Source organism: Cervus elaphus, chromosome 20 (genome assembly GCF_910594005.1).
Source record: "Cervus elaphus chromosome 20, mCerEla1.1, whole genome shotgun sequence".
Lineage (NCBI taxonomy): Eukaryota > Metazoa > Chordata > Mammalia > Artiodactyla > Cervidae > Cervus > Cervus elaphus.
The window spans coordinates 32915794-32941415 of NC_057834.1; the positions used below are offsets into that span (position 1 = coordinate 32915794).

General features: G+C 50.2%; 2 protein-coding genes across 2 annotated transcripts in view; both read right to left on the bottom strand.

Moving 5' to 3' along the window:
- Positions 1-1687: 1687 nt before the first annotated feature.
- Positions 1688-11279, bottom strand: CASQ1 (calsequestrin 1). Its single transcript, XM_043877415.1, has 11 exons — positions 10684-11279; positions 8327-8411; positions 7489-7589; positions 7175-7286; positions 6762-6835; positions 6298-6428; positions 5074-5119; positions 4650-4704; positions 4331-4431; positions 3474-3548; positions 1688-2277 (listed from the first exon to the last, which is right to left on the bottom strand). The coding sequence occupies exons 1-11, from the start codon at positions 10960-10962 to the stop codon at positions 2143-2145; spliced, it is 1194 nt and encodes a 397-aa protein (XP_043733350.1). The 5' UTR covers positions 10963-11279; the 3' UTR covers positions 1688-2142.
- A 3567-nt stretch (positions 11280-14846) lies between these two features.
- ATP1A4 (ATPase Na+/K+ transporting subunit alpha 4) overlaps positions 14847-25622 on the bottom strand; it is a 31242-nt gene continuing 20466 nt past the window's right edge. The window contains exons 15-22 of the mRNA XM_043877414.1: positions 25220-25388; positions 23487-23641; positions 23209-23332; positions 21820-21965; positions 18133-18263; positions 17937-18038; positions 15235-15326; positions 14847-14975 (exon numbers count right to left, since the gene is read on the bottom strand). Coding sequence (XP_043733349.1) covers positions 14947-14975; positions 15235-15326; positions 17937-18038; positions 18133-18263; positions 21820-21965; positions 23209-23332; positions 23487-23641; positions 25220-25388 — 948 coding nt within the window. The 3' untranslated portion in view covers positions 14847-14946. The remainder of the gene's footprint in view (positions 14976-15234; positions 15327-17936; positions 18039-18132; positions 18264-21819; positions 21966-23208; positions 23333-23486; positions 23642-25219; positions 25389-25622) is intronic.

Consider the following 25622-nt stretch of genomic DNA (forward strand, 5'->3'; position numbering starts at 1 on the left):
CTCCTCTCTTGGGCAGGTTATGCCTCAGAGCCTCAGTGTCCTTGTGGGTAAAGATGGGAACACTGATGTCTGTCTCACAGGGTTCTTGTGAGGTTTAGAAATTAAGTCCCTAGTGACTGGCACGGATGGATGGATGCTTAAAACATGGAAGCTATTATTTAGTCTGGGGCTTTCCACTGACCTATGCTAGAGAGTAAGTTCTGCAATATTTTTGTATTGGCCCAGTGCCCATACCATGTATTAAACATTTATTAGATGGGTACAAGTTGGATGAATAGGTGGTTTCTACTTTATACTTCTGCCACCATCTCCAGGAAGACTTCCTGGATTTGTCTGTGGAGGGTGAAAACTTCTCTCACCTAAGGTCTCATTCTTCCATGCTCAGACATCCTCTTAAGTTGTCCAGCAGTGCCTTTATACTCAGACTATGAAAACTGTAACATCCGTTAGTTATGGGCTTGTTCAGTTGCTTGTCCTTCACGCCTGATCCAGACTCCATTACACTTACCCCAGCCTGGGCCTGTGCTGGAGAGAATGTGGGTCCTTCCTGCCAGGATCGCCAGCGGGCCCCCAGGTCTGGGGGAATCCCCGTTGTACAAAATACAAGGTCTCCTCTGCATTCCCTTGACCACCGCTCCAGTCCACACTCTCCCAACTCTACTTGATTACTGTAATGGTCTGCTAAGAGTTGGACTCCCTGCCTCTGGTATCTCCATCAGCTTCCTTCCCTCTGTCCATCCTGCTCATCACTGCCAGCTTACATGTTGCTCCTCCTCCCTAGCTCACAGGACACCTCTGCCACCTAGCCTTGGGTGCACACCCACCTCACGGCCACCACGTGAACTCTTCTTGTCTGTGTGGCCTCTCTGTGCCCCTAGCACGGCACACACATTCCGACAGTGCTTTTGACGTTTTCACCACTTGAAATGTCTCCTCCCCAACTCCTTTGCCCCAGTCAAATTCCACTCTTCATTTAAGACCTAGAAAATACTCATTTCCTTTATGAAGCCATCAAAACCCATTCTCATCTCTCTTTTTTGAGTCTCTTCTATTCATTTGTTCCTTCTTCCAGCAAACATTTACTAAGGACTTTTTGTGTACCAAACCCTGTAGACACAGAGAAAAAGCCTGGGGTCCTTCCTTCCTTCAAGTGCTCACAGTCTGGTGGGATGGACAGACACTAGGATACGGGTGCAAGGAGGTGGATGGAGAGCGTGTGGTGGGAACCCAGAGGAGGGAGCTGCAGGAAGGGCCACCTCTGGGAAGGCCTCACCAAGGAAGTGTTATTTGGGCTCAATCTTGCCGTTCAAATAAGAGCCGCAAGGGAGGATGCTATCAAGTGCACATAATCACTTAATTATATATTGCTTTGTATTTTTCTTCATTGTTTAGTGCGCTTGTCTTGACTTCCCAGTGAGACTAATCAGCTCGAGAGCAGGGACAGGCCCAGCACTCTCTGTTCTCCCAGAGCCTGACAGTGGTTCTGGAGGAACACCATGTGTTCAGAAAAGCGCTGTTGACTTGCAGCAGATAAATAACCCAAGCTTCTCTGGAGTAACTGTCTGGAGGGAAGAGCCCCACCCCCTTGTGATCACAGTCCCCTGAGAAGGTACCCACACCTGAATCCCCCATCCTCTAGCTGCCTTCCTTCTGCCATAGGGGTGAGACCTCATCAGCAGACACTTGCTAATGTTGCCCCAGATCCTTTATTGAGGTCTCTCATTTGACCCAAATACATTAACAAGAGATTGCTAAAGTTCAGCCCCAAACACAGTACTCTCCCATCCCTCTGGCCAGGGATAGGACAGTCAGAAGGACAGAGGACTTGAGAGAGTAGGGAGGAGTTGCTCAGGTGGAGGGGACAGAAGAGATGGGAACCCGTAGATATGGTGAGAGGGGAATCACAAGAAAGCATGTAGGGAGTGATGGAAGAAACAAAGAATTGATACAGGGACGTAGTGGGACAGGAAACAGAAGTCAGAGAAGATAGCTGAGCTAGTGTGTCGGGAAATCGCAGCACCTAGCGTATAGACCCCAACAAGCCCCATGGCAGAGGACAACCTAGTGTCGCTGGAGGAGCTCGAGGGAGGCGAGGGGAGCAGGAGGAGAGTGGGTGGGGCTGGGAGGCGGCTGCCGCGGCAACTAATCATCATCGTCCTCTTCATCGTCGTCCTCCGTGTTGATCTCGCCCTCCAGCACATCCTCCAGCCAGTCCTCCAGCTCCTCCGCGGAGGGCAGGTCCTCCTCGTCATCCATCTCCATCCACACGCTGTCCGCCTAGGACACGCACAGAGCGGGCTCAAAGCTGAGCCTGATTCAGGTCTCCTGACCTGTCCTCCCACCCTCTGGCCTCTGTACACCCTCTGTCCCCTTCTCTGCCTCTGTCACTGGGCAGGAAAACTGTTCTGATGAAGGTCTAGGTTGGAATAGTGACAGCAAGAATAGAAAGAACAGCTGGATCAGCAACTAGACCTTCTCCCTTTGGTCTTTCTTACAAGCTCTTGCTGTGCTGAACTTCACAAAACAGACCTCTCTATCATGCCCTTGATGCAAGACCACTGGTGACTCTTCATGGCCTGGAGAATAAAGTCAGAAAGTCTCTAGCATTCAGGATTTTCCAAAACCTGCCTCTCTGGCATCATCCTCAGAGATCTCTGGACTCTCAAGCCATAAAATCTGACTTGCCTTTTCCCAGGCCTGATACTCATTTTCCTTCTTTTTGACCTTTTGCAGTAACTTTTCCATCAGTTTGGAAATAACTTCTCATAATTTTCACTCATAGAACTTCAGTGTATTTAAATTTTTTAGATTTAATTAATTTATTCTTTATTTTTAAAAATTGAGGTATGGCTGATTTACAACAATCTCCACTTTAAACTCTACTCCTTATAAACTCACTCTGATTCACAAGTAGAGGTCACTGATTTCTGCGCCTTCCTGGCATTTTATTTGTATCTCTATTATAGAGTTTATCAGATTTCGCCTGGTAGTTAATGGAATATCTACTTCACCAGTTAGACTGAGAATTATATGAAAGCAGACTGTGACCTATTCAACTCAACAAATGTTTTTAAAGCATCTGATGTATGTGACAGAGAAGATTTCTGCCTTCTAAAAGCTCAAAGACTACTGGAAGAGACACACATGATACATAATAGCTATATAAAAGTCATGTTCTCAATGCCAAATGGGCTCTGTGAGGAAGAAAATGATTCCAAATGGGAGATCTGGAAAGACTTCATGGAGAAGAGAGGATTTGAACTGGGCTTTGAAGGACAAGCAGCCAAATTCCAACAGATAGAAGCAGGCAGGAGTGTGTTCAGGGCAGGAATCTTTCCCTCTTTCCAGCCATTAGACTGGGCAGGTCTGATTCCTCTGGGAAGGGCCCTCAATTCCTAGTTAGCAAAGCAGAGAACTAGCTATGCTGGGAAGCAGAGGTGGAGGTCAGCCAGGGATGATGGAAGGAAACTCACGTCAGTAACATTGACGACTCCTATTTGTGGGGCTGACAAGTCGATGTTAAATGTCTTCTCCCAGTATGGAACCAGCTGTGGAGAGACCATATATGGTAAAACTTAATGGAGGCTAGGAATACCTGAGTCCAGGAGGGTGTATGTGAGGGCCAGCAAGGGGGAGACAGAGGACCCTGTGAGCCCGCGGTGGGTGGGGGCTGGGTCCAGCCACAGTCCCTGAAGGGAACGGGTAGAACTAAGCAGTTGAAGAAAGTAGATATACCAAAAGGAAAGTATCAAGAGGGTCAGCTGGGAACACTGGCCGCTTCCTTCTGAAGAAAACCACCGATAGATAGGAAACCTGCTCTGATCCTGGATCTGCTACTGATTGACTTTGTGACTCAGGGCAAGTCACTTCTCCCTGACCCTCAGTTTCTGCATCTCTAAGGTAATTATAACCAGTAACTGCCATTGGTCCTCATACTTGTGTTTGTTTTTGTTTATCTAGTTCTCTTTTCAACAAAGAATGTTAGGTAACAGAGCCCTGCCCCGAGACATGGCGTCTCTGTGCTTTGGTTCTGTGATTATGTACACCCACATGCAGGGTTAATGTGCCCCCTGCTCCCCCAAACTCTGGATGTCTCTAGAAAGAGCCGGCCCTGGACACCTGAGCTACCTGCTCAGCCTCTGCTCTGGGAATCCTGCGGTCCCCACACGTCCCAACCTGTGTCCTCTCTCTGAGGACGCCCTTGGCCCCCTGAGCATGCAGTAGGGTCCTCCACTGGGAGGCGGGGAATAGGAACTCTGAAACAGACCCCTGAGGACATGCCACAGGCGAAGGCCCCGCCAGGACAGCAGTGCCCGGCGACGCTTCTTACCAGGGGGAAGTCATCAGGGTCGATCCAGACGATGCTCAGATCAGGATTGTCCGTGTTATCCTGGGCCACGGCCTTGAGTGTCTCTAAGAACTCATAGCCATCTTGGAGGGAACACAGGTGGTAAGGGTGTGGCGGGGCACAGAGCAAACTGGCCTCCAGCTCTCTGCGCCCGCCTCCCATAGCGCCACATGTCTAGCTGGCAAACTGCGCTCTGAAAAAACACATCTTGCGTGTTAAAAGCCTACACTCAAATTAATACCCCATCTCCCCCTCACCAGTGCCCCTGCCTCCCAAATCCAATCCAGGATTCCTTCCTCACCAGGATCAGCTTCCTCTGCAAAGGCCACAATATGGATTCCATCCAGATCGTCCTCCTGTGGAAGGGTGTGGGGAGGAAGACCTTAGCTATACTCCCTCAAGTTACAGAGCCCAGAACAGACCCTAGATCTTCCTTGGACCTGAGTCTTGTGGCAATCTAGCTTCTGAAGCAGGTGTATTCTTCTCACCCACACTCCTCTAGCCAACCCTTCAGCCCCAGAGCTTAGGGCTCCTCTTTTGTCATCTTTATCACGTTCTGTGTGTCCCCCAACTCCTGACACATTCTTCAGAACAGAAACCCTCAACCCTGGCTGGTGCACTGTCTCTCCTACAAGCAAGATGTGAGGAGCAGCAGGACTAGATGTTCCCAGGACTTGAATTCTCCCACGCTCACCCAGGGCCTGGCCCCGTCCAGGGGCACTCACCCAAGTCTCATACATACTCTCAGGCTTCAGTTTCCTCAGGGTTGATCTAGAAGAGACAGAAAGTCAGTACTCAGCGGGTCAGGACACCCGTGGCTCCAGCGGATCCCTGGAAGCAGAGGCTGCCACGGGGTCACACCTAGGGCACAGACAGCTAGTAGCCCAGAACAAAGCCATCTGGAAAAGATGAAGCTCCGGGCACCAGGCCCAGATCACTGCATGGTTAAAGCAGGTGGGAGAGCAGAGGGTGGGCCAGGGGACTGGAAAAGAGGCTTTTGGGAGAAAGAACTGGACATCTGGATGTTCATTCATTCATGCACAGATTGAGTGTTGGAGATGTTCTAAACGCTGTGCTAGGTGCTGTGTAGACAGAATTGAACGAGGCCAACATATTCCTGCCCCGAGGAAGAGAACCATAATCTAGTGGGGGAGAGTGAGAGTAAGCAGTGTTTACAGTGATGAATGGGTGTTCCCAGTTGTGGAGTACTGTGAAGGAAGAGAATTATGTGTGAGTGTAGGTCAGGGTTTCTCAGCCTCAGCATTTAACCCATTAAATAGCAATAGCACTCTCTTCAACCAAAAATGTCTCTGCTGCTGCTGCTGCTAAGTCGCTTCAGTCATGTCCGACTTTGTATGGCCCCATAGACGGCAGCCCACCAGGCTCTGCCGTCCCTGGGATTCTCCAGGCAAGAACACTGGAGTGGGTTGCCATTTCCTTCTCCTAAAGTGTCTCTAGACATTGCCAAATATCCCCTGGAGGACAGTCGTCCCCTACCTCACCACTCCCTCCAGCCCTGCTGAGAACCACTGGTGCAGGTAATGCGTGACAAACACCACGGGTCAGAGGTGGCTTAGGATCCCTGTTCTGACACTCCTTGTGGACTGTCCTCAGCTGAGGTTGTTAAAGGATTAAATAGAATAAGAAAGAGAGCACTTCAGAGTTCCTAGCAGACCACAGGCACTCAACACTGGTCTCAGTCCACATCACAGTGAACTGTACAGATTTATGGGGCACCCTCTGTGCCCCATCAGGCTCTGGTTAAGTGCTGGGGTGCAAAGACCATCTGTGCAAGACCATCGGTGCATCAGTGAGCACTGGTCCCCAGAGATGTATTCATCTCCTGGTGAGACCAGGCTCCTGGGCAGCTGCCGTTCCCCTGGCCCATCTCACAGACGTGTTCCTGAGGAGGAGCCCACGCTGCCCAGGGGCTTGCCCCCACGCCCTACCTTTTGTGCGCCTCCACGAAGTTGACGATCTCCTCTTCACTGTTGGGCTTGTCTGGGATGGTCACAGGCTCTTCCATGAAGGCCTCGTAGAAATCAATTTCATTCAGCTTTAGGGTCAGCTTCTTTGCCACCTTTTGGGGAAGGGGATGGGGGAATTGGAGCAGGGGACATGCGCTCAGCGGGGGAAGCAGTATTAATGGAGAGTGTTACGGGGGCAGCCGGTATCAAACAGGGAGTCAGACAACCTGGGCCCTTGTCACTGCTATTGTGACACTGGACTCGTGTCTTAACTTGTCTGGGCTTTGGCTGAACCTGAGAGGGGTGGGTTAGGTCATCTGAAACCTGTGGAGTGGAGGAAGCCTGGGTGGGGTGGCGTGTGTAGGGACGGAGGAGGCCCCCCGTCGACTCTGGGAGGGGGTCTGGAGGGCAGTTGAGAGGAGTGAGGGGACCTCAGGGCCGCAAACCTTGCTGTCGAAGGTGGCGAAGAAGGGGATGTAGGGATGGAACTCCTCCGCCGCGTCCTCGTAGGCTTTGTAATCTGAGGAGGGAGTGCAGAGTCAGTCTCTGGGGGAACCAGGGTCTGCCAGGGAACCGCCTCTCTCTGTCTCCCCAGTTCTTTGGCAAATGGGTTCACTCTGAGACCCACCCCCTCTAGTTTTCTGAGAAGAGATATGGTGGTGAGGGGGCGGGGAAGGGAAACGCCTTGGTGCCAGTCTGAGAAACTCGCAGAGTGCAGGGAGATCAGAGCAGCCGATGGACCCACCCTGGCAAGAGGGGTGAGGAGGCAGGGGTCTGAGCCAGTGGGTGAAGTGGAGAGGGAGGAGGACAGATGAAATGGGGGGCTGGGAGGGGACAGTGGAGTCTGAGGGTTACCCACGCTCTGAGTCTTTGTTCTTGAAGTAGCCAATGAGTTTGTTATCATCTTCAATATTCTCAAATGCCTGCAGCTCTCGTTCACCCTCAATCAATTCCACAGGGTCCTCTAGGACCTGGAAGAGCAAGGACATTGAAGGAATTACAGTGAGTCTTTGAACTCTGGCAGAGACAGGGAGAGGGGTCAGGGAGAAAGGGGCTCTCTGTTGGGGAGGAAGGGGGCTCTCTGTTGCCTTTGTGTGTTTGTGTGTGAGGCTGGAGTTGGTGGAACAGGCATGAGGTCTTTAAGCAAGGCCATTAGGTCCAAGGGTTCCTCACATCAAGCAGAAACTCCACCAGGGTGTCAGCAGAAAACTCGCCATCATACTCAATGACTTCATCTCCCTTGAAAACATAAACGCTGTCCTCTTCAGTCAGTCCTAGGGAGGGAGCCAGAGGTGGGCCATGATTCCAGCCTTCCCACAGATTCCAGGGTCACAGCCCATTCCATAATCCCACTGGACCCTCGCTCCCATCCTTCACCTCCCCTGCCCCCGGCCCTGCTCACCTCCACTGCCTCTTAGCCCCTACATCCCTGAGGTCCAGCCCCCTCTAGTCTGGCCCCAGCGGCTCTCCAGAGAGAAAGAGGTCAGAGGCGGGTGGAAGGAGAGGACAAAGGGAGATACAGACTCTAGCAAAATGTCTCCCTTTCTCTATTTGCCATAACCAAGGGCAGATATTCCTTTTACCGCCTCTGAGAATTCTAGTTGCTAATTCCCAGCCCGGGCCCTTTAACCTTCTGCTATTATTGACCGGATGACTTCATTACTGACCACCCCTCCCCCATCCACATCCGGAGTCCCGTCTCCGGCCTGTGCTGCCCCCTGGCGGCTGGTGCTGTAACATCCGGCCCGCAGCTCTGCGGGTGGGGAGGGGTGGGACGAGGAGCTTGCGGAGGCCTCCCCAGCCGCACTTGTGTTCCCTGATTCCCCCTTTCCTCCAGCACCTAGTCCTGTCTTTAGGTACATACAAAGAAGGCCACCTCCACCTCTCTCTGAGATTTGAGCATGGTTCTCTGTAAGGAATAAAGGAGAGCCTGGAATCCCCAGCCACACCCCTGCAAATGTCCGTCTTTTCTCCCGTGCCACCTTCCCCTTCCTGCTCCTCCTATGCTTACCTAGTTTCTTGGCTACAGCAGCGTCCTTCTCAGAGTCCACCATCCCGAAGCCAACACCCTTGTCTTCTAGGACTTGGGCTGCTAACTGAAGGGAGAGTTAGGGTTAAAATCAGCCCCTGAAAGTCTTAATAACCACTAGTTCCCATCTCTTTCTTTTGAGTTGGGTCATTGGGGATTCTGGGACTATGAGGCCTTGATGCTGTTCCAGGACCCAGGATATCTCTACTTTCCCTTCTACCCCACCCACCCTCCCATTTTTTTTCTTTTTTTTTTTTTTTGGTCTTTGGTTCAAATTTAATCCTTGAACACTTATTGCTCACTTATTGTTGTTTAGGCGCTAAGTCCTGTCCGACTCTATGACCCCATGGACTGTAGCCCACCAGCCTCCTCTGTCCATGGGATTTCCCAGGCAAGAATACTGGAGTGGGTTGCCATTTCTTTCTCCAGAGGATCTTCCCCACCCAGGGATCAAATCTGCGTCTCCTGCTTGGCAGGTGGATTCTTTACCGTTGAGTTACCTGGGAAGCCTGTTGCTCATTTACAGTGTGCTTATTATGATGAACTTGAAGGCACTGTGCATGTACTTATGGGTTCCTTAGGGATGCTGAGGGATCTGACTTCAGAATGCCTGGGGCCCTTCCCTCCTTCAGAGCTGAGCCCTGTCCTCCATACTAAGGCCATACTAAGGCCTCCATACTAAGGCCATCAGTGTGGGGGTGATGTTCTGCGCCCCTTGGATTCTTCTGAGTGACTCCCAATGGGGAGAATTTTAGAGAGCAAGGGTGGTGATGGGGTCTGTTCATGTTGCGGAGGAGCGGGGAGAGATGCAGAGCCAAGAGCAGAGGTCACTGGGGCAAACGCTGGTTACCCTCAGAGGCAAAGAGACTGACAAAGAGGCTAGAGGTGAAATAGGCCTGTCTTTCCTCAATGCAATGGGACTTTGCTTTTCACTGTCCACTTCAGCCTGTCCTTAGGCTATGGAGTGTCAGCCCTAGGTCCCTGTCCCTGGGCCCCGCCCACCCCACCCCCTCTCGCCAGGTTCTCAACCCTGATGCACTCTGCATTGGGCCCAGCTTGCAGCTTTACCCCACCTTTACCCATCTGAGTACCCGAGTCTGTGCTCAGATTCTCAGGAGGACAGGGCAGGGAGACGGTTGGCAGGTGGATGGCCAGGGATGCTGAGCACTCAAGATAAAAATACTCAGCTCATTAATCAGATGGCAGGTTCCAGCATACGGCAGGGGCGCACAGAAATGAGAGCCTGCAATCCTGGTGTCTTGCCCTGAAATACTCCAAGCTCTGGGCAAGCTGGGGCCTCTATGTGCTGCCAAGCTAGAGGAGGGGCTGCAGCAGCTTGGACAAGGAGACTCCAACACATCCCGGCTCCTGGAGGGCTCTGTGACCAAGTCTCCAATCATTTACAAACACGGGCTTTTTTCTTGTAACAATAGGCCCTCTCTCCTTTATGCCCGAGGTCAGCTAGCGGGTGAGGAGAGTCTTCCCACAAAGACAATTTGGGGAAGGCATGGTGAAGCCGCCTCCAAACACAAGAATTTTCCAGTTGGCGTGCCCAGCTTGATTCAGTAGGGGCAGATGGGATGGGGGAGGGGAGAGGGGCCTGAGAGGCCAGTGGGAGGCATAGTGGGCTCCTTTACACCTTTAGCTGTGAAATCAGCGACATGCTGGCTGCCCAGATGGCTCAGTGGTAAAGAATCTGCCTGCCAAGCAGGAGATGTGGGTTCCATCCCTGGGTCGGGAAGGTCCTTTGGAGAAGGAAATGACAACCTACTCCAGTATCTTGCCTGGGAAATCCCATGGACAGAGGAGGCTGGTGGGCTACAGTCCATGGGGTCACAAAAGAGTCAGACACAACTTAGCGACTAAACAATGACATGCAAATAAAATGTCAATGACATTTGTACTTATACCGTTTGGAACTCTTTGGGGTGCAGCCCCTAAAGTGTATAGAGAACGGGCACGTTCTGGCTAGGATGGTAGATTTGGGGGTGCACTGCAATTCCTTTCCTTCCCATGAAGAAACTCTCTTTTCCTTTTTTGCCCCCCTTCCAAGGTCACCCCAGTCCTAGCCAAACCTAGTACTACCAGCCTCCTCTAGCATGGAGGAGAGATTCTCCTTCCCTAACATTGCCTGACTACAGGGGTACTTTGGGGTTCCTGAATCTCTCTCTCTTTGGGCCAAGGTCATATGCCACTTGTGTCCTGTTAGTGGAAGCAGGATCCTGCTGCACTGCCTCTCCCCGCAATCCCACCCTCAAAGATCCATGTGGCGTTGTAGGAGAGAGGGGTGCAGAGAGGGGCTGAGCCTGCTCTGCCAGCCTGCAGACCCCGCCACTCACCTCCAGGATCAGCTCCTCCATCTCAAACTGTCTTTGTGAGGCCTTGTCGTCCTCGGGGGGTTCGTGGTAGAGCAGCGCCAGCACCTCGTACTTCTTGAACACATTCTTGTAGTTCTTTGCGTTGACATTGACCACACGGTCCACACCGTCATACTGAGGGAAGTCGAGCCCTTCCTCCCCCTGCACCCCTGACTTGGGTGACCCTAGCACCAGCAGCAACAGCAGTGCCAGCCGAAGGCCGGGCACAGCTCTGGCCCCCATCCTGTCTGCAGCGCTCATGGAGGTAGTGGGATCTGTGTTGGTGCGTCTCGTCTAGAAGAGGTTAGCTGGGGTAGGGAGGGGCCCCTGGGTCCCAAATCCTGAGCTGGGGGCTCACAGTGGGGGTGGGGCGGGAATGGCCCAGAGCAGTGGACAGAGGACACTGCCGGTCCTGGAGAAACTGCCGACAGAGCCAAGAGAAAAAGGGTCCAGAGGAGGACTAGGAGCAGGGGGCGGGGAGGGAACCGGAGCTGCCCCTGGGGTTGGCACCCTCGGCCCCCACCTGGTCCTGTCTAAATATGGCTCCAGGATTGGCAGGGGAGACGGATAACCTTCTGAGGCCAGGGCGGCTCCACAAGGGCCGGGATCCTCCTACCTCCACCACCTCTCCCCCAGGCCCCGGGAGCCTCCTTCCCCTCCCCCGCACCCAATGTCCAGGGCTCCTCAGCCCCTGTCCCCACACGGGCCTAAGAGCTCATCACCATATTAAGAAAGGAAAAAGCTGGAGCTAAAAATAAGATGAGATGAGTCGGAGGTAAATGAAGCTGGGGCTGGGGGAGGGAAGGCTTGGGGTAATTAGGGAGAGTTGAGGGAGGGTGAGGGTACTCAGAGGGAAGCTGGGCTGCAGACGAGGTGGTCTTCCGGGTCAGAGGTTGGACTGGTGATACATTCGTAAAGGAGGGACAAGTGTGGTATTGCCTCTGAGTCCTAGAACCTGGGGCTCTCCTCGGGGTCAGGTCTGTTTGTTTGATCCTGTGGAGGAAGGCGGGGAGTACAAGAGCAATCCAGGCTGCAGGAAAGAGACCCCCTGCACTTCCCTTTAAAGAACCAAGACCAAGGGTGAGATCATTCCCCAATAAAAGATGGAGCGGCGTCCAGGACCGGCGCCCTGGCTCCGCTCCAGCCAGTTTCCTTTGCTTCACTCAACACTCCTAACTGGAGAATGCAGGGGAAGGACGGGGCGTGGGGCGTGAAGTGCTGGCCCACAGCCGCCCTGGGAGATGCGGATCTGGGGCTTCTCTGCCCACGGCCCTGAGATGAGAAGGAGAGTCGTTCGGCTGTGGCCTCCCCCTGGTGCTCTCTACTTTGATCCTATGGGACTGGTTTTCTAGGGCACGGTGGAAAGGAGGCTTCCCCAGGATGAATGATTCCGAGGAAAGCAAGTTGCAACTACTCATTCCTACGTCTTTGACAAGACAAAAAGGACCAGGTATAAAGAATAGGGGGAAAAAATTAACACTGGGGAAACATGAGGAGGTGGGGCCCGGAACCAAGGATGTTGATTAATTCTGTGCACTAAGCGTCAAAGCAGAGCTGGGAGGGTGGGCCTCTCACTTCCTAGATCCCAGCTTGGGGGTGAGGGCAGAGTGGGTGAGTCCAACTCTGGGTACTTTGCAGGAGGGACCCTTTTCATGGCCCCACCACCATCCAGGGCTCACGCACAGGTAAGCTGAGGCACAAGGGAGGCCAGAGAGAGGCTAGCTAGATCGAAGTCAGAAGCCTCCAGCCCTGCCCTGAGGTATCTCTGACGTTGGAGGAGCACGTGTGTGTTTTGCACCATGAAATTATGTTAGAGGAGGAATTTTTCCACTCTCCCGTGGGGCAGACCTTACACAGCTAAGCAAGGAAGGCCAGGAAAATATCTCAGGAACGTGGCAGGAGTGCATCCAAGAGAGACATCTGTCGTTGGAGCAGGAGGGGCCAGATGTAGCTAAGCAGGGCATGTTGGAGCTGGAGAGACCCCAGAACGCATCTCCTGGAATCGGGGAGGCGACCGTCGGAGCAAAGACTACGGAGAGAAGGGCAGACCCACCCAGATATCCACGACCAGATGATGTCCAGCCCCGACTCCTCCTGCTGTGCGCACTCTGGGGGTGGGGGTGGAGGAGGGGGACATTGGGACAGAGACACTGGGACGTTAGACTCAGTTCGTCCTGAATCTGACCTCTCGTACCCCCGGGTGTGAGCTGGGATGAAAAGGTGCCCCAGGCCTGCCCCGTTCTCCCCTCCTCTCCTGCAGTTACCAGGCTGCTTCATCCTGGCCTGCTCCCCCTGCTTGCCCCTGGCTCTCCAGGGACACCCGGAGCCCTTCCAGCAGCTGCACGGCTCCTCGCCTCCCTGTTCTCCTTTCTGATGCCTTCCTCTCTGCTTTCTACTCAAGCCCTTTCCCTCTAGGCCCCTGCCTTCAGCCTCAGCCACTGATATCAAATGACCCTAAGTTGGGGCCTCTGTATTTTTAACCCACCAGACACCCAAAGCTCCTGCTACTGAAACCTGAGGAGCTGGTTTCACACTCCCCTCTCCCTGCCTCACACACACACACACACACACACACACACACACACACAGCCTGGCCCCTCTGTCTCCCAGGGTCTGGTTCAGCCCTGTCAGCAGCGGGGAGGGACCCCAGACTGATACAGCCCTGTCCCCAGGAGACCTTGTGTTGGAGGAGAGGGGAGCAGGTGGGAGAGAGACCTCCGAGGAGGCGTGCCCAGCGTAGGGGGAAGGTGGCTGGTGTCCCTTACAGACGGGCCTTCTCTTTGCTAGCCCACAGCCTCTCATCCTCCAGATTCCACGGCCCTTCCTCCATCACTAACCTACTTTTTTTTTTTTTTTCTTTTTCATGATGCATTTGTAGATTATTGGCCCAGCCTTCATTGTAAGACTAGCCTGAAAAGTGGTTAAGGGCACAAGTTCTGGAATCAGAATCATCTAAAAAACCGGGTCGGGTGGTAAGAATGTGTTTGTTGTACGGATTAATGGATGGTGTGACTAAGGCCTTTGTCCACTGCCAGACATAATGTGCAGTCACCTAACACATGTGCTTTGTTTTTGGTGACAGTCTACGATTTCCCCCAGCTTTTCTCAGCATTTCTCTCTCTGTCTCTCTGCTTTTTGGCATAGCCAACTCTCTCCTCTAAAAAAAGCCTCAGAGTGAGCCGATCCCCAGGGCCGAGTAGACCAGCTCACAGAGCAAAAGCCAGCTAGTGGGTGAAGAGGAAGGAAGAGCTGCCGCCAAGGGTGGGCAGAAGAGAAAGCTCCTGGGGACTCCACTGTGACCTGAGATGCAGCAAGTGCCAGGCTCAGGCTCAGAGGCCAGGCTTTGGGGAACGGCCATCACCTGTGTTGAGCTGGAGCATGAGCGGGCGGGTGCTATGCCTGAAGCAAAGGCTACAGGCATCCAGACAGCATTGTTTCAGTCTCTGCCGCAAGGCTACGCCAGGGAAAATGGCCAAGGGATGGGATGGGGTCGAGGTGCCCTGATAACTAGGGCCAAGGACAGGGACACCAGATCATCCTCGGAGGTGGGGCGGCCCCCACAGTCACCTCGCACCACATGGCCCCTTCCAAATCTTTTAACCTCTCTGGACCTCCTGTCCTTCGTGATGAAATAAGGTGTCTTCTAGCATGAAGGTCTATGAGTCTGTAAGTTATCTGAGGAATTAGTGGGCGCTGTGGCCCCTCTATAAAATGTGGCTTCCCGCTCCTCTCTCATCCCCTCCATTTCTCTGATCCCAGCTTGACTTGTCCGTCCTTGCTATCGGTTGAATTGGAGAGTAACTTTGAGGGGATACCCTCAGCGGGCAAGGATGCTTGATTCTGATCGCTTCCCAGCCTGGCCGCTGAAAGACTCCCCCTGCCCGGCTACCATGAATGAAGATCTAGGGAGAGAGCATCTCCAAAAACCAAATGCGACACATCCAGGAGCTGAGGGCTGTTGCAGATGTTTACTCTCTAGACTGGTTACTGAGCCCCTCGCTGGGCTCCAGGAAGACACAGGCTGGGCTTCCCCTCACCCCCACCTCATCTCCTTCTCCTACTCATGGTGCCATCAACCCAGCCCTAGGATTGCCTGTCTCTCTTGTCCAACGTTCTTCCTCTTGGCATCTCTCTGCCCCAACTAATACGCTCTCTCAGATGTTTTCCCAAACTCGTTACCTCTAAACCTCCCCCACCTGGCCCTCAGAACACCCCGATGGCATGTGAGCTCTTCCTCTCTGGAGGTTAGTAGTAGGTCTCCTTCTCCACCCAGCCTGTGGAAGAGAAGAGACCAGAGTGAACGGGGGGAGGCATCAAGGGGAGCAAGACAGAAGGTGAGCCAGGATAGGGTGGGAGGCCTGAGAGGGGAAGGCAGGGCCCCACGGATTGGAAGCAGCAGCGTGGTGGGGTCAAGGGCTAGAGGGCAGAGCCCAGGCACTGCATCGGCCAGGCAGTGAGCTGGGGAGAGGGGCCATGGGGCTGCAGGAACCGTCTGCGCTGGGACAGTCAGGCCAAGGTGCAGGGGAGCCTCACCGCCAGGATGACGGCGAATGATGAATCTTCTCGTTTCATCATACACAAAGATGAGGAGGCTGTAGGGAGTGGCACACAGCCACCAGGTTATCCTGCAGAGAGAAAAGCTGGTCAGCAGAGGAGGGAATAGAGGGGCCTGAGAAAGGCAGGGGTAGAGAGCGTGGCTGGGAATCGAGTGTTTTGTTTATTGTGTGTGTAGGGTGAGGGAGTTAGAGAAGGTGGGTTCGAGGTTTGGAAAAAGGAGACCGGCGCTTTACAGGAACAGCTCACCTTTGATGAGGCGGGAAGGGGCAGCAGTCAGATCAGTGAGCTGCCGTACTAATCCCAGAAAAGAGTTAAGTGTATATAGGCTTGTATGTGGAAATCTACTGTCTTAAGGGGGCCTGTTCTTCTCCAAGGTTGTTCAGAGTAGTTATTTCTCAAATGGCTGGGGCAAGGAATTCTGGAGAGTGGCCAGAGGCTGGGCTGGCTGGGAGCTGGGCGTGTCAACCTTAATGTCCATTTTTTTCTTCAGGTGAGAGAGAGAGAGTTCTTTGTTTTGCATAGGATGGTGGGGAGGACCGGAGGGGCATTTTAGCTCCAGGCTGTTCTGAGCCCTGTAACTTTCCTTCAGCGTGGAAGGTTGATTCCTACCTTTTGAGGAGGTCAGAGCCTGGAGACTGAGGGGGGAGGGCCCAGGACGGGAACGTAAAACGCCAACGAGCACAGAGTGGGATAAATGCCATACAAGAAGTGTATGCGGTGTTCATGGAGATTATATACTGACTTTCGGGGCGCCACTGAGGGAGACCCCCCTTTGCTTTCCGGGTTCTCTGGCTCTTGGACCCACAAGCAGGCTGGTCTGTCTAGGCTAGATGTGGGCGATATCTTGCCAGGGAATATATATGCTCCTCCATAGTGCACAGATGGGGAAATCTTTTTCTTCCTGAATCTCTTCAATAGACCAAGGAGCTGACTCCAGAGACGGGTTGGGTCAGGACCACATGTGTCCCTTGGAGGATAGAGAGATGGCCTAGACCAGCACTGTCTGATAGAAATATACTGTAAGCCACATGTGAAGTTTATATTTGCTAGTAGCCATGTGAAAATGAAACAAGTGAAGTTATTTTAATAATATATTTTATTTAGCCCCAAATATCCAAAAGATTATTGTTTCAACACATAATCAATATAAACATAATTAATTAGTTATTTTACCTCCTTTTTTTATCCCCAGCCCTTGAGATCCAGGGAGTATTTTACATGGACAGTGTGTCTCAAGGAAGACACATTTTTGGTGGAAAATGTAGTCCAGCCAAAACAATAAAGTTGTATTTAATAGAAAAATATTTGACAGTGCTTTAGTTTTTAACTTTCAGTAGACTAAAATTATAAATTCAGTTTCTCAATCTCACTAGCCATGTTTCCAGAGCTCAATAGTTGCATAAGGATGTGTCTACCATGTTGGTTCATGTTGGCTAGGCCATGGTTCATTATGTGTGCACACACTTAGCCTTCAGCCAGTATAAACAGTTAGAGATATACAGTCATGCAGCCATTCAGCAGCTATTGTCATATGTCTACTCTGTGTGCTAGGTCCGGGGGAAGTAAACTGAAGACACGACGGTCTTTGATCTCAAGAAGCTCAAGTGATTGGGGAAAAGAGATAAACACACAAAATGAAAGACAAACACAAAATAAATAATCACAGTATTAGGTGGTGAGTTTTATGGTCAAGGTTTATACACAGTGTTTGGGAGCATGGTTAATGCCCAACCACATTTACTAGCATTTATATGTTGAGATTAATAGCAACATCAGCTGAGCTACTGTTAGTAAAGTGCCCCCCAGGACCCAAGTGCCATGCTCCATGTACTGTATGCATCTCTACATATAATTCTCAGAACAGTCTGCCAGATGTGTGTTATTGAGACTTTGCTGTGAAGCTGAGGCTCAGAGAGGTTACCAACTTGTCCAAGATCATAGAATAATATATAGGACAGTTGAAATTCAAACCTGGAATTGTCAGCATCTAAGGGCAGTGCCAATGTCTTAGTAAACATTAGTTTAGCAGCTACAGAATGCAAAGCATTATGTAAAACACTGCAAGGGACAGAAAGGTGAGCAAAATGTATAAACATGTAGAAAATCAGTTGGGAGAATACACACTAAATCATTAATAGAGGCTACCAATATTGAGTTGGGGGAAGGGGGAGTGAAATGGGAGTTTTGGTTTTTTCTCTATAAAACTGTTAAATGAAAAAATTTCATAAGCATATGCTAATATAAAAAATGAAAACATAGGACTTGAACCAAACAAGGCACCAGATAGTGAGAATATCAGTGTGCCCACTCACATACACACATACGTATGAAAACATATTTGCAGAAATACCGCAAAATCAGCCTTGCATAGATTAGGCTATTTAATGATTGCATCAGTTCCGAGCAGTATGTAGCCTGGGACAGCTATACCATGCATTATTATAGAAGAGAAACCACTCTGTTAAGCACTGGTGAGTCCACTGAATTTGCATGTCTGGTGAGTGCAATCACTCATTCCTAATCCCTCCTCAAATAAGGTGTTTACGGGAGCACAGGCGGTCCTCTCTACGCCACTGAGTGCCGCCTGCCCGGCTCGACTTCCCACTCACCCGCACTTCCTCCCACGTGCTTGCCCTGTGCCCAGAGCAGCCTCGCCCTGCCCCCCGCCCCTTACTCACTTGAGTGGGTACATTCGCAGGGCCACGTCCATGCCTGGAGTGTAGGACAGAAAAGCGGCCAGGATTGTCTCCTCTAGGATCCCAAATATGAGGATCTTGTTTCTGAGAGGAAATGTTTATGGGGGTAAGGGAGATGAAGAGGGAGAGGTAGGGGGTGCAGTTTGGGGCAGGGCTGGGGCTGGTGGGCGGCGCTCACTTCATGCCCTGCTGGAAGATTGAGTTGCGGCGGGTCTTACAGATGATGAGGTCAGCCCACTGCACGATCACGATGCTGACAAAGAAGGCCGTTTGGCACGTGAACTCCAGCACCTTCCGCTGCTCATAGGTCTAGGGAAAGATGGGCAGAGGGGAGCTATCAGCGTCAGGAGGGATTCAGCTATGCCTCAAAGGCTGCTTCTTTCTCCTGCCTTCCCAGACCCCAAGGCTGAATTAGGTCCCCTCTTTAGATTCCCACAGCCCTTCTCACATATCTCTGTCCTAGCACTTTTCACTTTGTGTTGTGTGTTTATGTTTTCCTTATCTGGTTGAGAGCCCCTCAAGGGCAAGCACCTTGTCATGTTTATCTGTGTCCTCCCTCCCCAAGCTTTGTTCAGTGAGTGACTGGTAGTATGGCTCATAAATATTTACTAAGTTAATAAGAAGAGTGGTGTAAAAGAAGGGGGACTCAAGAGGAAAGCAGAGTCTGAGGAAACAGGTAAGGAAGATGGGACTGTAGGGGATCTGCATGCAGAGGGGAAGGGATACCCGAAGAGTGGTCCCAGATGGGAGGCATTCACTCATCCATTCATTCATTCTTTCATTCACATTTTGCACAGAAGGAAGTTAGAGTCCAGTGGGGAAGATAAATATGCGATGTCAGCACAGTGGGTCGGTTATAAGAGGGACATCACAGAGGGCTATGCAAGCACAGGAGAGGTGCATTTAAATTAGATTGGGGGAAAAGTCCATTAAAAAAAACAACAGCATGTTTGTGGGACTTCCTTGACTGTCCAGTGGTTAAGACTTCTCCTTCCAATGCATGGGGCTGTGAGTTCAACCTCTGGTTGGGGAGCTAAGATCCCATGTGCCTCATGGCCAAAAAACCAAAACAAAAAACAACAGAGGCAATATTGTAACAAACTCAATAAAGACTTTAAAAAGTGGTCAACATCAAACGAAATCTTTCAAAAAAATAGCATGTTTATAAATAACTTGTAGCTTGAATAAAAAATTTGAAAATGTGTAGGACCGAACAGTAATGAGATACTACAGATAGAACCTCATGGGATGTGGTCAGGGTTGTACTTGGAGGGAAATATAGAGCCCTAAGGGCTTCCTGGTGGTTCAGTGATAAGAGAATCCGCCTACAACGCAAGAGATGCAGGTTCGATCCCTGGGTTGGGAAGATACCCTGGAGAAGGAAATGGCACCCTGCTCCAATATTCTTACCTGGAAATCCCATGGACAGAGCAGCCTAGAGGGCTATAGTGCATGGGGTTGCAAATGTTGGACTCAACTTAGAGACTAAACTACCACCACCACCATAGAGCCCAAAACAATAGAAAACAAAAGCTGGAAATTGATGAGCCAAGCACTGAACTTAGAATGAGAGCAGTCAGCACATTTCTGTGCATCAGATCATACCACCCGTCCTCTGCAGCCAGCTACCGAATCCAAACCACTCCCATCATCACTTGAAAATTTTAGTTTCTGACTCACTGTCCTTCTAACTGCGCCTGTCTTCATTTTTGGAGATTTAAATATCCATGTTGATGATCCTTCCCATACCGTGGTCTCACAGTATCTTCATCTTCTCCTCCAATGGTATACTCCCCTCCCCACCTGATTGCTTGCTCCCTTGATTAAAGTCCAGATGTATTTTCCAATAGCCACATTTTTTCCTGTGATTTCAGTTTCAAGCACCTCTTTTCTCTCTGTTCACCATCTTTATTTTTCAATCTCACCTATTTTAGTATCCCAATTCCAGCACTTCTTTGGACCCCTCTTGGGCTTACAGTCTATGGACCCACTATGTTATCTATTCGGCTATTATCTTTCTCCCTTCCCACCCTGTGCCCCTAACTAGAATATAACCTCCACAAGAGCAGTCTCTTGGCTATTTTTGTTCACTACCATGTCCCAGGGACAAAACAGTCCCCGGTGCATAGAAGATGCTCAACAAATATTCGCTGAATGAATGAATGGTGACCAACTGAATTACTGCCAGAGGTAAGGGGCTATCTAGCAGTATGTAGGGTATCTCCTAGGGAGGAAGCACTATACTTGATAATCTGAAGATTACAGCAGTGGAAGGGGCATAGACTTTGCCTTTATGGCATTTATTTGGCAGGGCAGTTGTTCTCAATCCGTTTTGCAATATCTTAAGACGTCACTGATATAATTAAAATTATCAAATTATATCAGAGACGTCTTAAGATATTGCAAAACGGATTGAGAACTAGTTGACTGTAAATAAACATATGACAAGCTTCATCTTGGTAGCAGGGAGATGGTTTTAAGATATAAAACTAACAAGGGGCTTGATATGAGGATTGAGGAGATGTTCACAAGGTGCACAGCAGTGAGGACTCTGGGCATCTTTGGACCCTGCTAGCTGGGAACATTGACATCTGTCGGCCTCGAGGCTCAGATAGTGGAAATCTGTTGGAGAAGACTCTTGAGAGTCCCTTGGACTGCAAGGAGATCAAACCAGTCAATCCTAAAGGAAATCAGGCCTGAATATTCATTGGAAGGACTGATGCTGAAGCTGAAGCTCCAATACTTCCGCCACCTGATGCGAAGAACTGACTCGTTGGTGCTGGGAACGATTGAGGGCGGAAGGAGAAGGGGACGACAGAGGATGAGCTGTTTGGATGGCATCACGGACTCGATGAACATGAGTTTGAGCAACTCCGGGAGTTGGTGATGGACAGGGAGGCCTGGCGTGCTGCAGTCCATGGGGTCGCAAAGAGTCGGACACGACTGAGTGACTGAGCTGAACTGAACTGTGTGTGCGGGCAAGTGTTTCAACAATGTTCTTGGTTTTAACATACTTTTGAGAACCCTGCAGTTAGCTTGGTTTGGAGGCATCATGGTGACATGGGAAAGTGCTGGGCAGGAATCAATCTAGAATTCTTGTCCAGCTCTTGTAGGGATTCAATGTAGGGCTTTGAGCAAGTCACTAAACCTCTCCAGGTTCAGATTCCTCATTTGTAGGATGAAGAACAGGCCATCTTGTCCTCCATGGACTGTATATGAAGCCTCTGGTCCTATGATTCTAGCAAAAATTGGTGTCACATCTCCCACTGTCCTAGAAATTGGGATTGAAGTGTTCACAAATACATACTTACTAAAATTCTTAAATGCATATTTTTGGATAGAGGGCTTCAGTTTGGACCTCATTTATCTTGGGTGTTAGGAATGACTAATACAGAGAGGCATCCTCTAAGTTTAAAGTTTAGAATGACAAGGAAGAGAATATACAAAGAAAATAAGTTTTCAGATTTAAAATCCTATTCTTTGATCTCCCATGGAAAAGGAGAATAACAGGAGAAAGAGGATCCAGCACTCATTTCTGGGGCAATGATTATTAGAACCTGGAAATCAGCCTGCCAAAAGTTGATTGACAAAGAAGATTTCCAGGTCCAAGGAAGCCAGAAAGACCCAGGAAGATATGAACAGGTAACAGACAGTAGTAATTAACAGAAATGAAGTAATTGTAAACAAAGAGAAGAATGTTTGCTGATGTGATCGGAGGTTGAGGTCAAATGTTAGAAAGCTCCTGTCGGACTGGAGATGAGGATCATCTGTCTGCCTGGTGTCTTCAAAAACTTGCTAAACCCCTTCCTCCTGGTTTCTTCTTCATGCTTATTGGCCACCATCTACTATCTTGCCTCTCACTCACCCACTGCTGTCCATAGCTGTCCTCCAGGTCATTGATGTATCGATTTTCCCAGCTGACACGGATGCCCAGCAGATCAGGAGGCTTAAAGCCATTCTCAGCCAAGATCACAAAGTAGGTGAAGAATCCTGCCAGAGCCTGGATCATCCCTGTCAGTGATAGTTACAGGTCAGGGGATCCTCGCTCAGAGGAGGATCTCAAAAGGCAGGCCACGGAAGAGGCGGTGCCTGGGACTTGCTTCTAGCAGGGTTGATCTGTGTCTGAGCTGTAATGTTGAAGATTCATGCCATCAGTGATCTGATCCTGCCATCTCTGTTGGACTTGCCTCCCAAGTCTGACATTGGTTTCTAAGCTGTAACCCAGAGTTATATAACCTTAAAACTGGAAAGGACCTGAGGGGGTTTATCCTCTCTCTCTCCACTGAGTGGATGCTGGACTTCTCCCTCTCCATTTCCTCTGGCACCAGGACACTCGTCACGTCCTCTCTTCCCCTCACATTTCTCCCATCTGTTCCATGCCTCTCCCTTGGTGAAAACCTCCACCCCCCATGCCTGGAAACCACAGCCACGGCTGCTGCTAATGTCTGCCTGCTGATCACAGAGCTGTCACTGTGCGGGTACTTGTGCACAGTGATTCTCCCAGCAGTCCTGAGTCATCATTTACGTTTCATACGTGGGAAAACCGAAGCATGAAAAAGGCTCAGTCATTATCCAGAGTTGTACAGGTAGTAAGTTGTGATCCTGAGGCTCAGACATAGACATGGCTCCTAAATCTGTGCCTTTACTATGTGTTTCCATCTCTAAATACTGATAGTGTCTCCTCTGTCCCTATCTCTTGCCTGTACCCCCATTGTACCTGGCTACTCAAGAACAATGAAGTGTCTTTCAAGACTTCGATCCACTATAAATACTACCTGTTCCACAGCCTCATTTCCCACTACTTCTTTATCAGGAATAAGCACTCCACCAACTTGATTCATTCACTCTCCAACAACCAGGTGTCCTCTGGTCCCCCACGTCTGACTGTCCATTTATTAGCTAAGCCCTGTCTTCCAGCACCAAGTTTAAGTCATGCGTCATCCACACGGCCTCTCTGACTGTCCTCAAGGTTGGTGAGTCCTGCTGCCTTGTACTCCTGTTGTGTGTCCTATCTGTACTCAATATGTGGCACGTGGAAAGCAACCTGCCATTCTCTCATGTATGTCTGCACCTTTCCACCTGGATCCTTAAGTCAAGAGCAGATCAGAGATCAGTGGGTTTTTTTGTGCTAGGGCCTAGCACAGTTCATAATTAAGAAAATAGCTCCCTGAACTTCCAAACCAAGACTGGCCTCATGACCCTTCTGGGGCAGCCTCTCCTCACCCCCTTCCACCCCTCATTCCTGCAGCCGCACCAATCTGTCCGTAGGCCATGCCAATGAGACGGTGATTCACCAGCTTATCAGTCTTTGCGTTCCGTGGAGCCCTCTTCATGATGTCACTTTCAGCTGACTCATAAGCCAGGGAGACAGCAGGGACCTGGAGGATGGAGGGTGGAAGCAACAGGGGACACACAGTTCAGAAGGAAACTCAGAGAAGTCATTCAAGCTCTGCCCCTCCGCCTGACATAGATTGTGCCCACTCAGTCCATTTCACAGGAGTTCCCCGAGCTGGGCCCCAGCTTGGCCCTCACCATGTCCGTGCCCAGGTCAATGCAGAGGATGGTGATGGTGCCCAGAGGCAGGGGGATGCCAAGGATGATGAACATCAGGAAGGGGGTGATCTCGGGGATGTTGCTGGTCAGGGTGTAGGCGATGGATTTCTTCAGGTTGTCGAAGATCAGGCGGCCTGGTAAGGATGGTCAACCTTCTGTGAGCAGCACAGAGACATCACACCTCCCACAAACCAGCTCCTGGGCAGAGAGACCGCTACAAAGCAGTGTCACTCAGCCCGAGAAAGGGTCCTCGGCCTTGGCAGCCCCAGTTTTGTTTCTAAATTGTGTGACTGTTAGTTAAAGCCATGACTTAAGCCTGTCAAATTTGTATACTCTGTGTTCTTGGATTCAACATGGCTACTATCATCTGATCTCTGAAAATTAAGCAGGCTGGGGCCTGGTTAATACTTTGAGATGTCTGAGAATTCCAGTATAAAAGCCCTAAGAAGATTAAGGGTGGATTTGCAGCAACATGGATGGAACTAGAGATTATCATACTAAGTGAAGTAAGTCAGACAAAGACAAATATCATGACATCACCCATATGTAAAGTCTAAAATGTGACACAAATGAACTTATTTACAAAACAGACACAGACTCACAGACATGGAAAACTAAGCTTATTATTATCAAAGGGGCAAATTATATATATATATAACTGAATCACTTCACTATACCCCGGAAACTAACACAATGCTCTAAATCAATTATACTTCAATTAAAAAAAAATTAAGGCTGAAATGGAAAAAGCCTGGGTGTGGGTTCCAGTTGCATTTTCTGCCATAATTAACTTGTGATCTTGGGCACCTCTCACCTCTCTGAGTTTCATTTCTCCTGCATTGCAAGATGGCTTGAATCCTTCCCTGACAACCTTTTAAAAAAGTGTCACCCGTCCTTCCACTCCCTGCTTTACTTATTTTTTCCCATTGCACTTGTCTTCTTTTATTATACTGTTCAGTTTATTTTCTATCTATCTTAATTCACTAGAAATTAAGTTACCTGAGAGCAAGGAAGTGTCTTTTTACTCCCCATTGTTGAATCCCCAGCATCTAGAATAGTGCTTGATACATAGCTGATGCTCAAAAGTTCATTGAATTGAGTGGACATACGATACTGAGGATTATACAAGGTCTCAATACTGAGGATCATTCACGGTCTCAGTATAATGTTAACCATTATTATTACATGGATTGTAATAGGTTTTAATTCATAGCTCCAGGCAGAAATGAGGGAGCCCAGGAAGCAGAAATCTGGGCTTCACCAATGGGAATTGTCTCTGTGAAAGAGGGGACTTGATCTGGCTCAAGCAGTCAGGCTCCAAATGACTTTGATGTGTCAACATCATTCAGACAACAGGTTGCCTGAAAGTCCTCCTGAGATTGTGAAGTACAGAGTAGTCATGGGTATGGCTACACCCTGAAACTTACAGTAGACCCACGAGAATCTCCACGAGAGAAGCAAACAAACTATGCTGCACTAGAGCTGCCCTCCGCCTAGACAATCTGGACTTTCCTCCAATCACATAGGGTTCCACATAGTGATGGTCTAAGGACCAGCTGAATCCAATTTGCAAAATTGTGACTTACAGTGATTTCTCCCAGTGTGTACAGGAGGTTGGAAGATGGGCAAAGGCAATGAGAATAATGTGCATCAACTCTCACCTGAGTCTGAGGGCCAAGTAAGTCCCTACCCTGGGCACCCTGCTTCCTCACCCTCCTCCACACCCGTGACGATGGAGGCAAAGTTGTCATCCAGCAGGATCATGTCGGCGGCCTGCTTAGACACGTCGGAGCCAGCGATGCCCATGGCGATGCCGATGTCTGCCTTCTTCAGCGCCGGGGAGTCGTTCACCCCATCCCCCGTCACCGCCACAATGGCTCCCTGGGGGAAGCACAAGGGGAGTGAAATAATTACTGCGTCAGGTTCAGGACCCGTCCTAAAGGTCAGCTTCTGTTTCCTGAGATAGCTTCTTGGCCCTTCCTTCTCCTGCACCTCCTGAGATGGCAAAGCTATCAAGGGAGCCCCCAGATAGATGCCTGTCTCAGGGGGTCACAATCGGATGCTCTCTGGCTCCTCCTCCAGCCCAGCCCACCTGTTCTTCTGCTTGGTTTGGGC

Bases quoted from the DNA above. Each gene is read 5' to 3' on its own strand.
- CASQ1 (XM_043877415.1), bottom strand. From the start codon at position 10,962: ATGAGCGCTGCAGACAGGATGGGGGCCAGAGCTGTGCCCGGCCTTCGG. The intron at 5,120-6,297 runs GTAGGGCGTGGG...TGTCTCTTCTAG, and splicing joins TTCGTGGAGGCGCACAAAAG to ATCAACCCTGAGGAAACTGA. The intron at 4,432-4,649 runs GTGAGGAAGGAA...GTTCCCTCCAAG, and splicing joins TGCAGAGGAAGCTGATCCTG to ATGGCTATGAGTTCTTAGAG.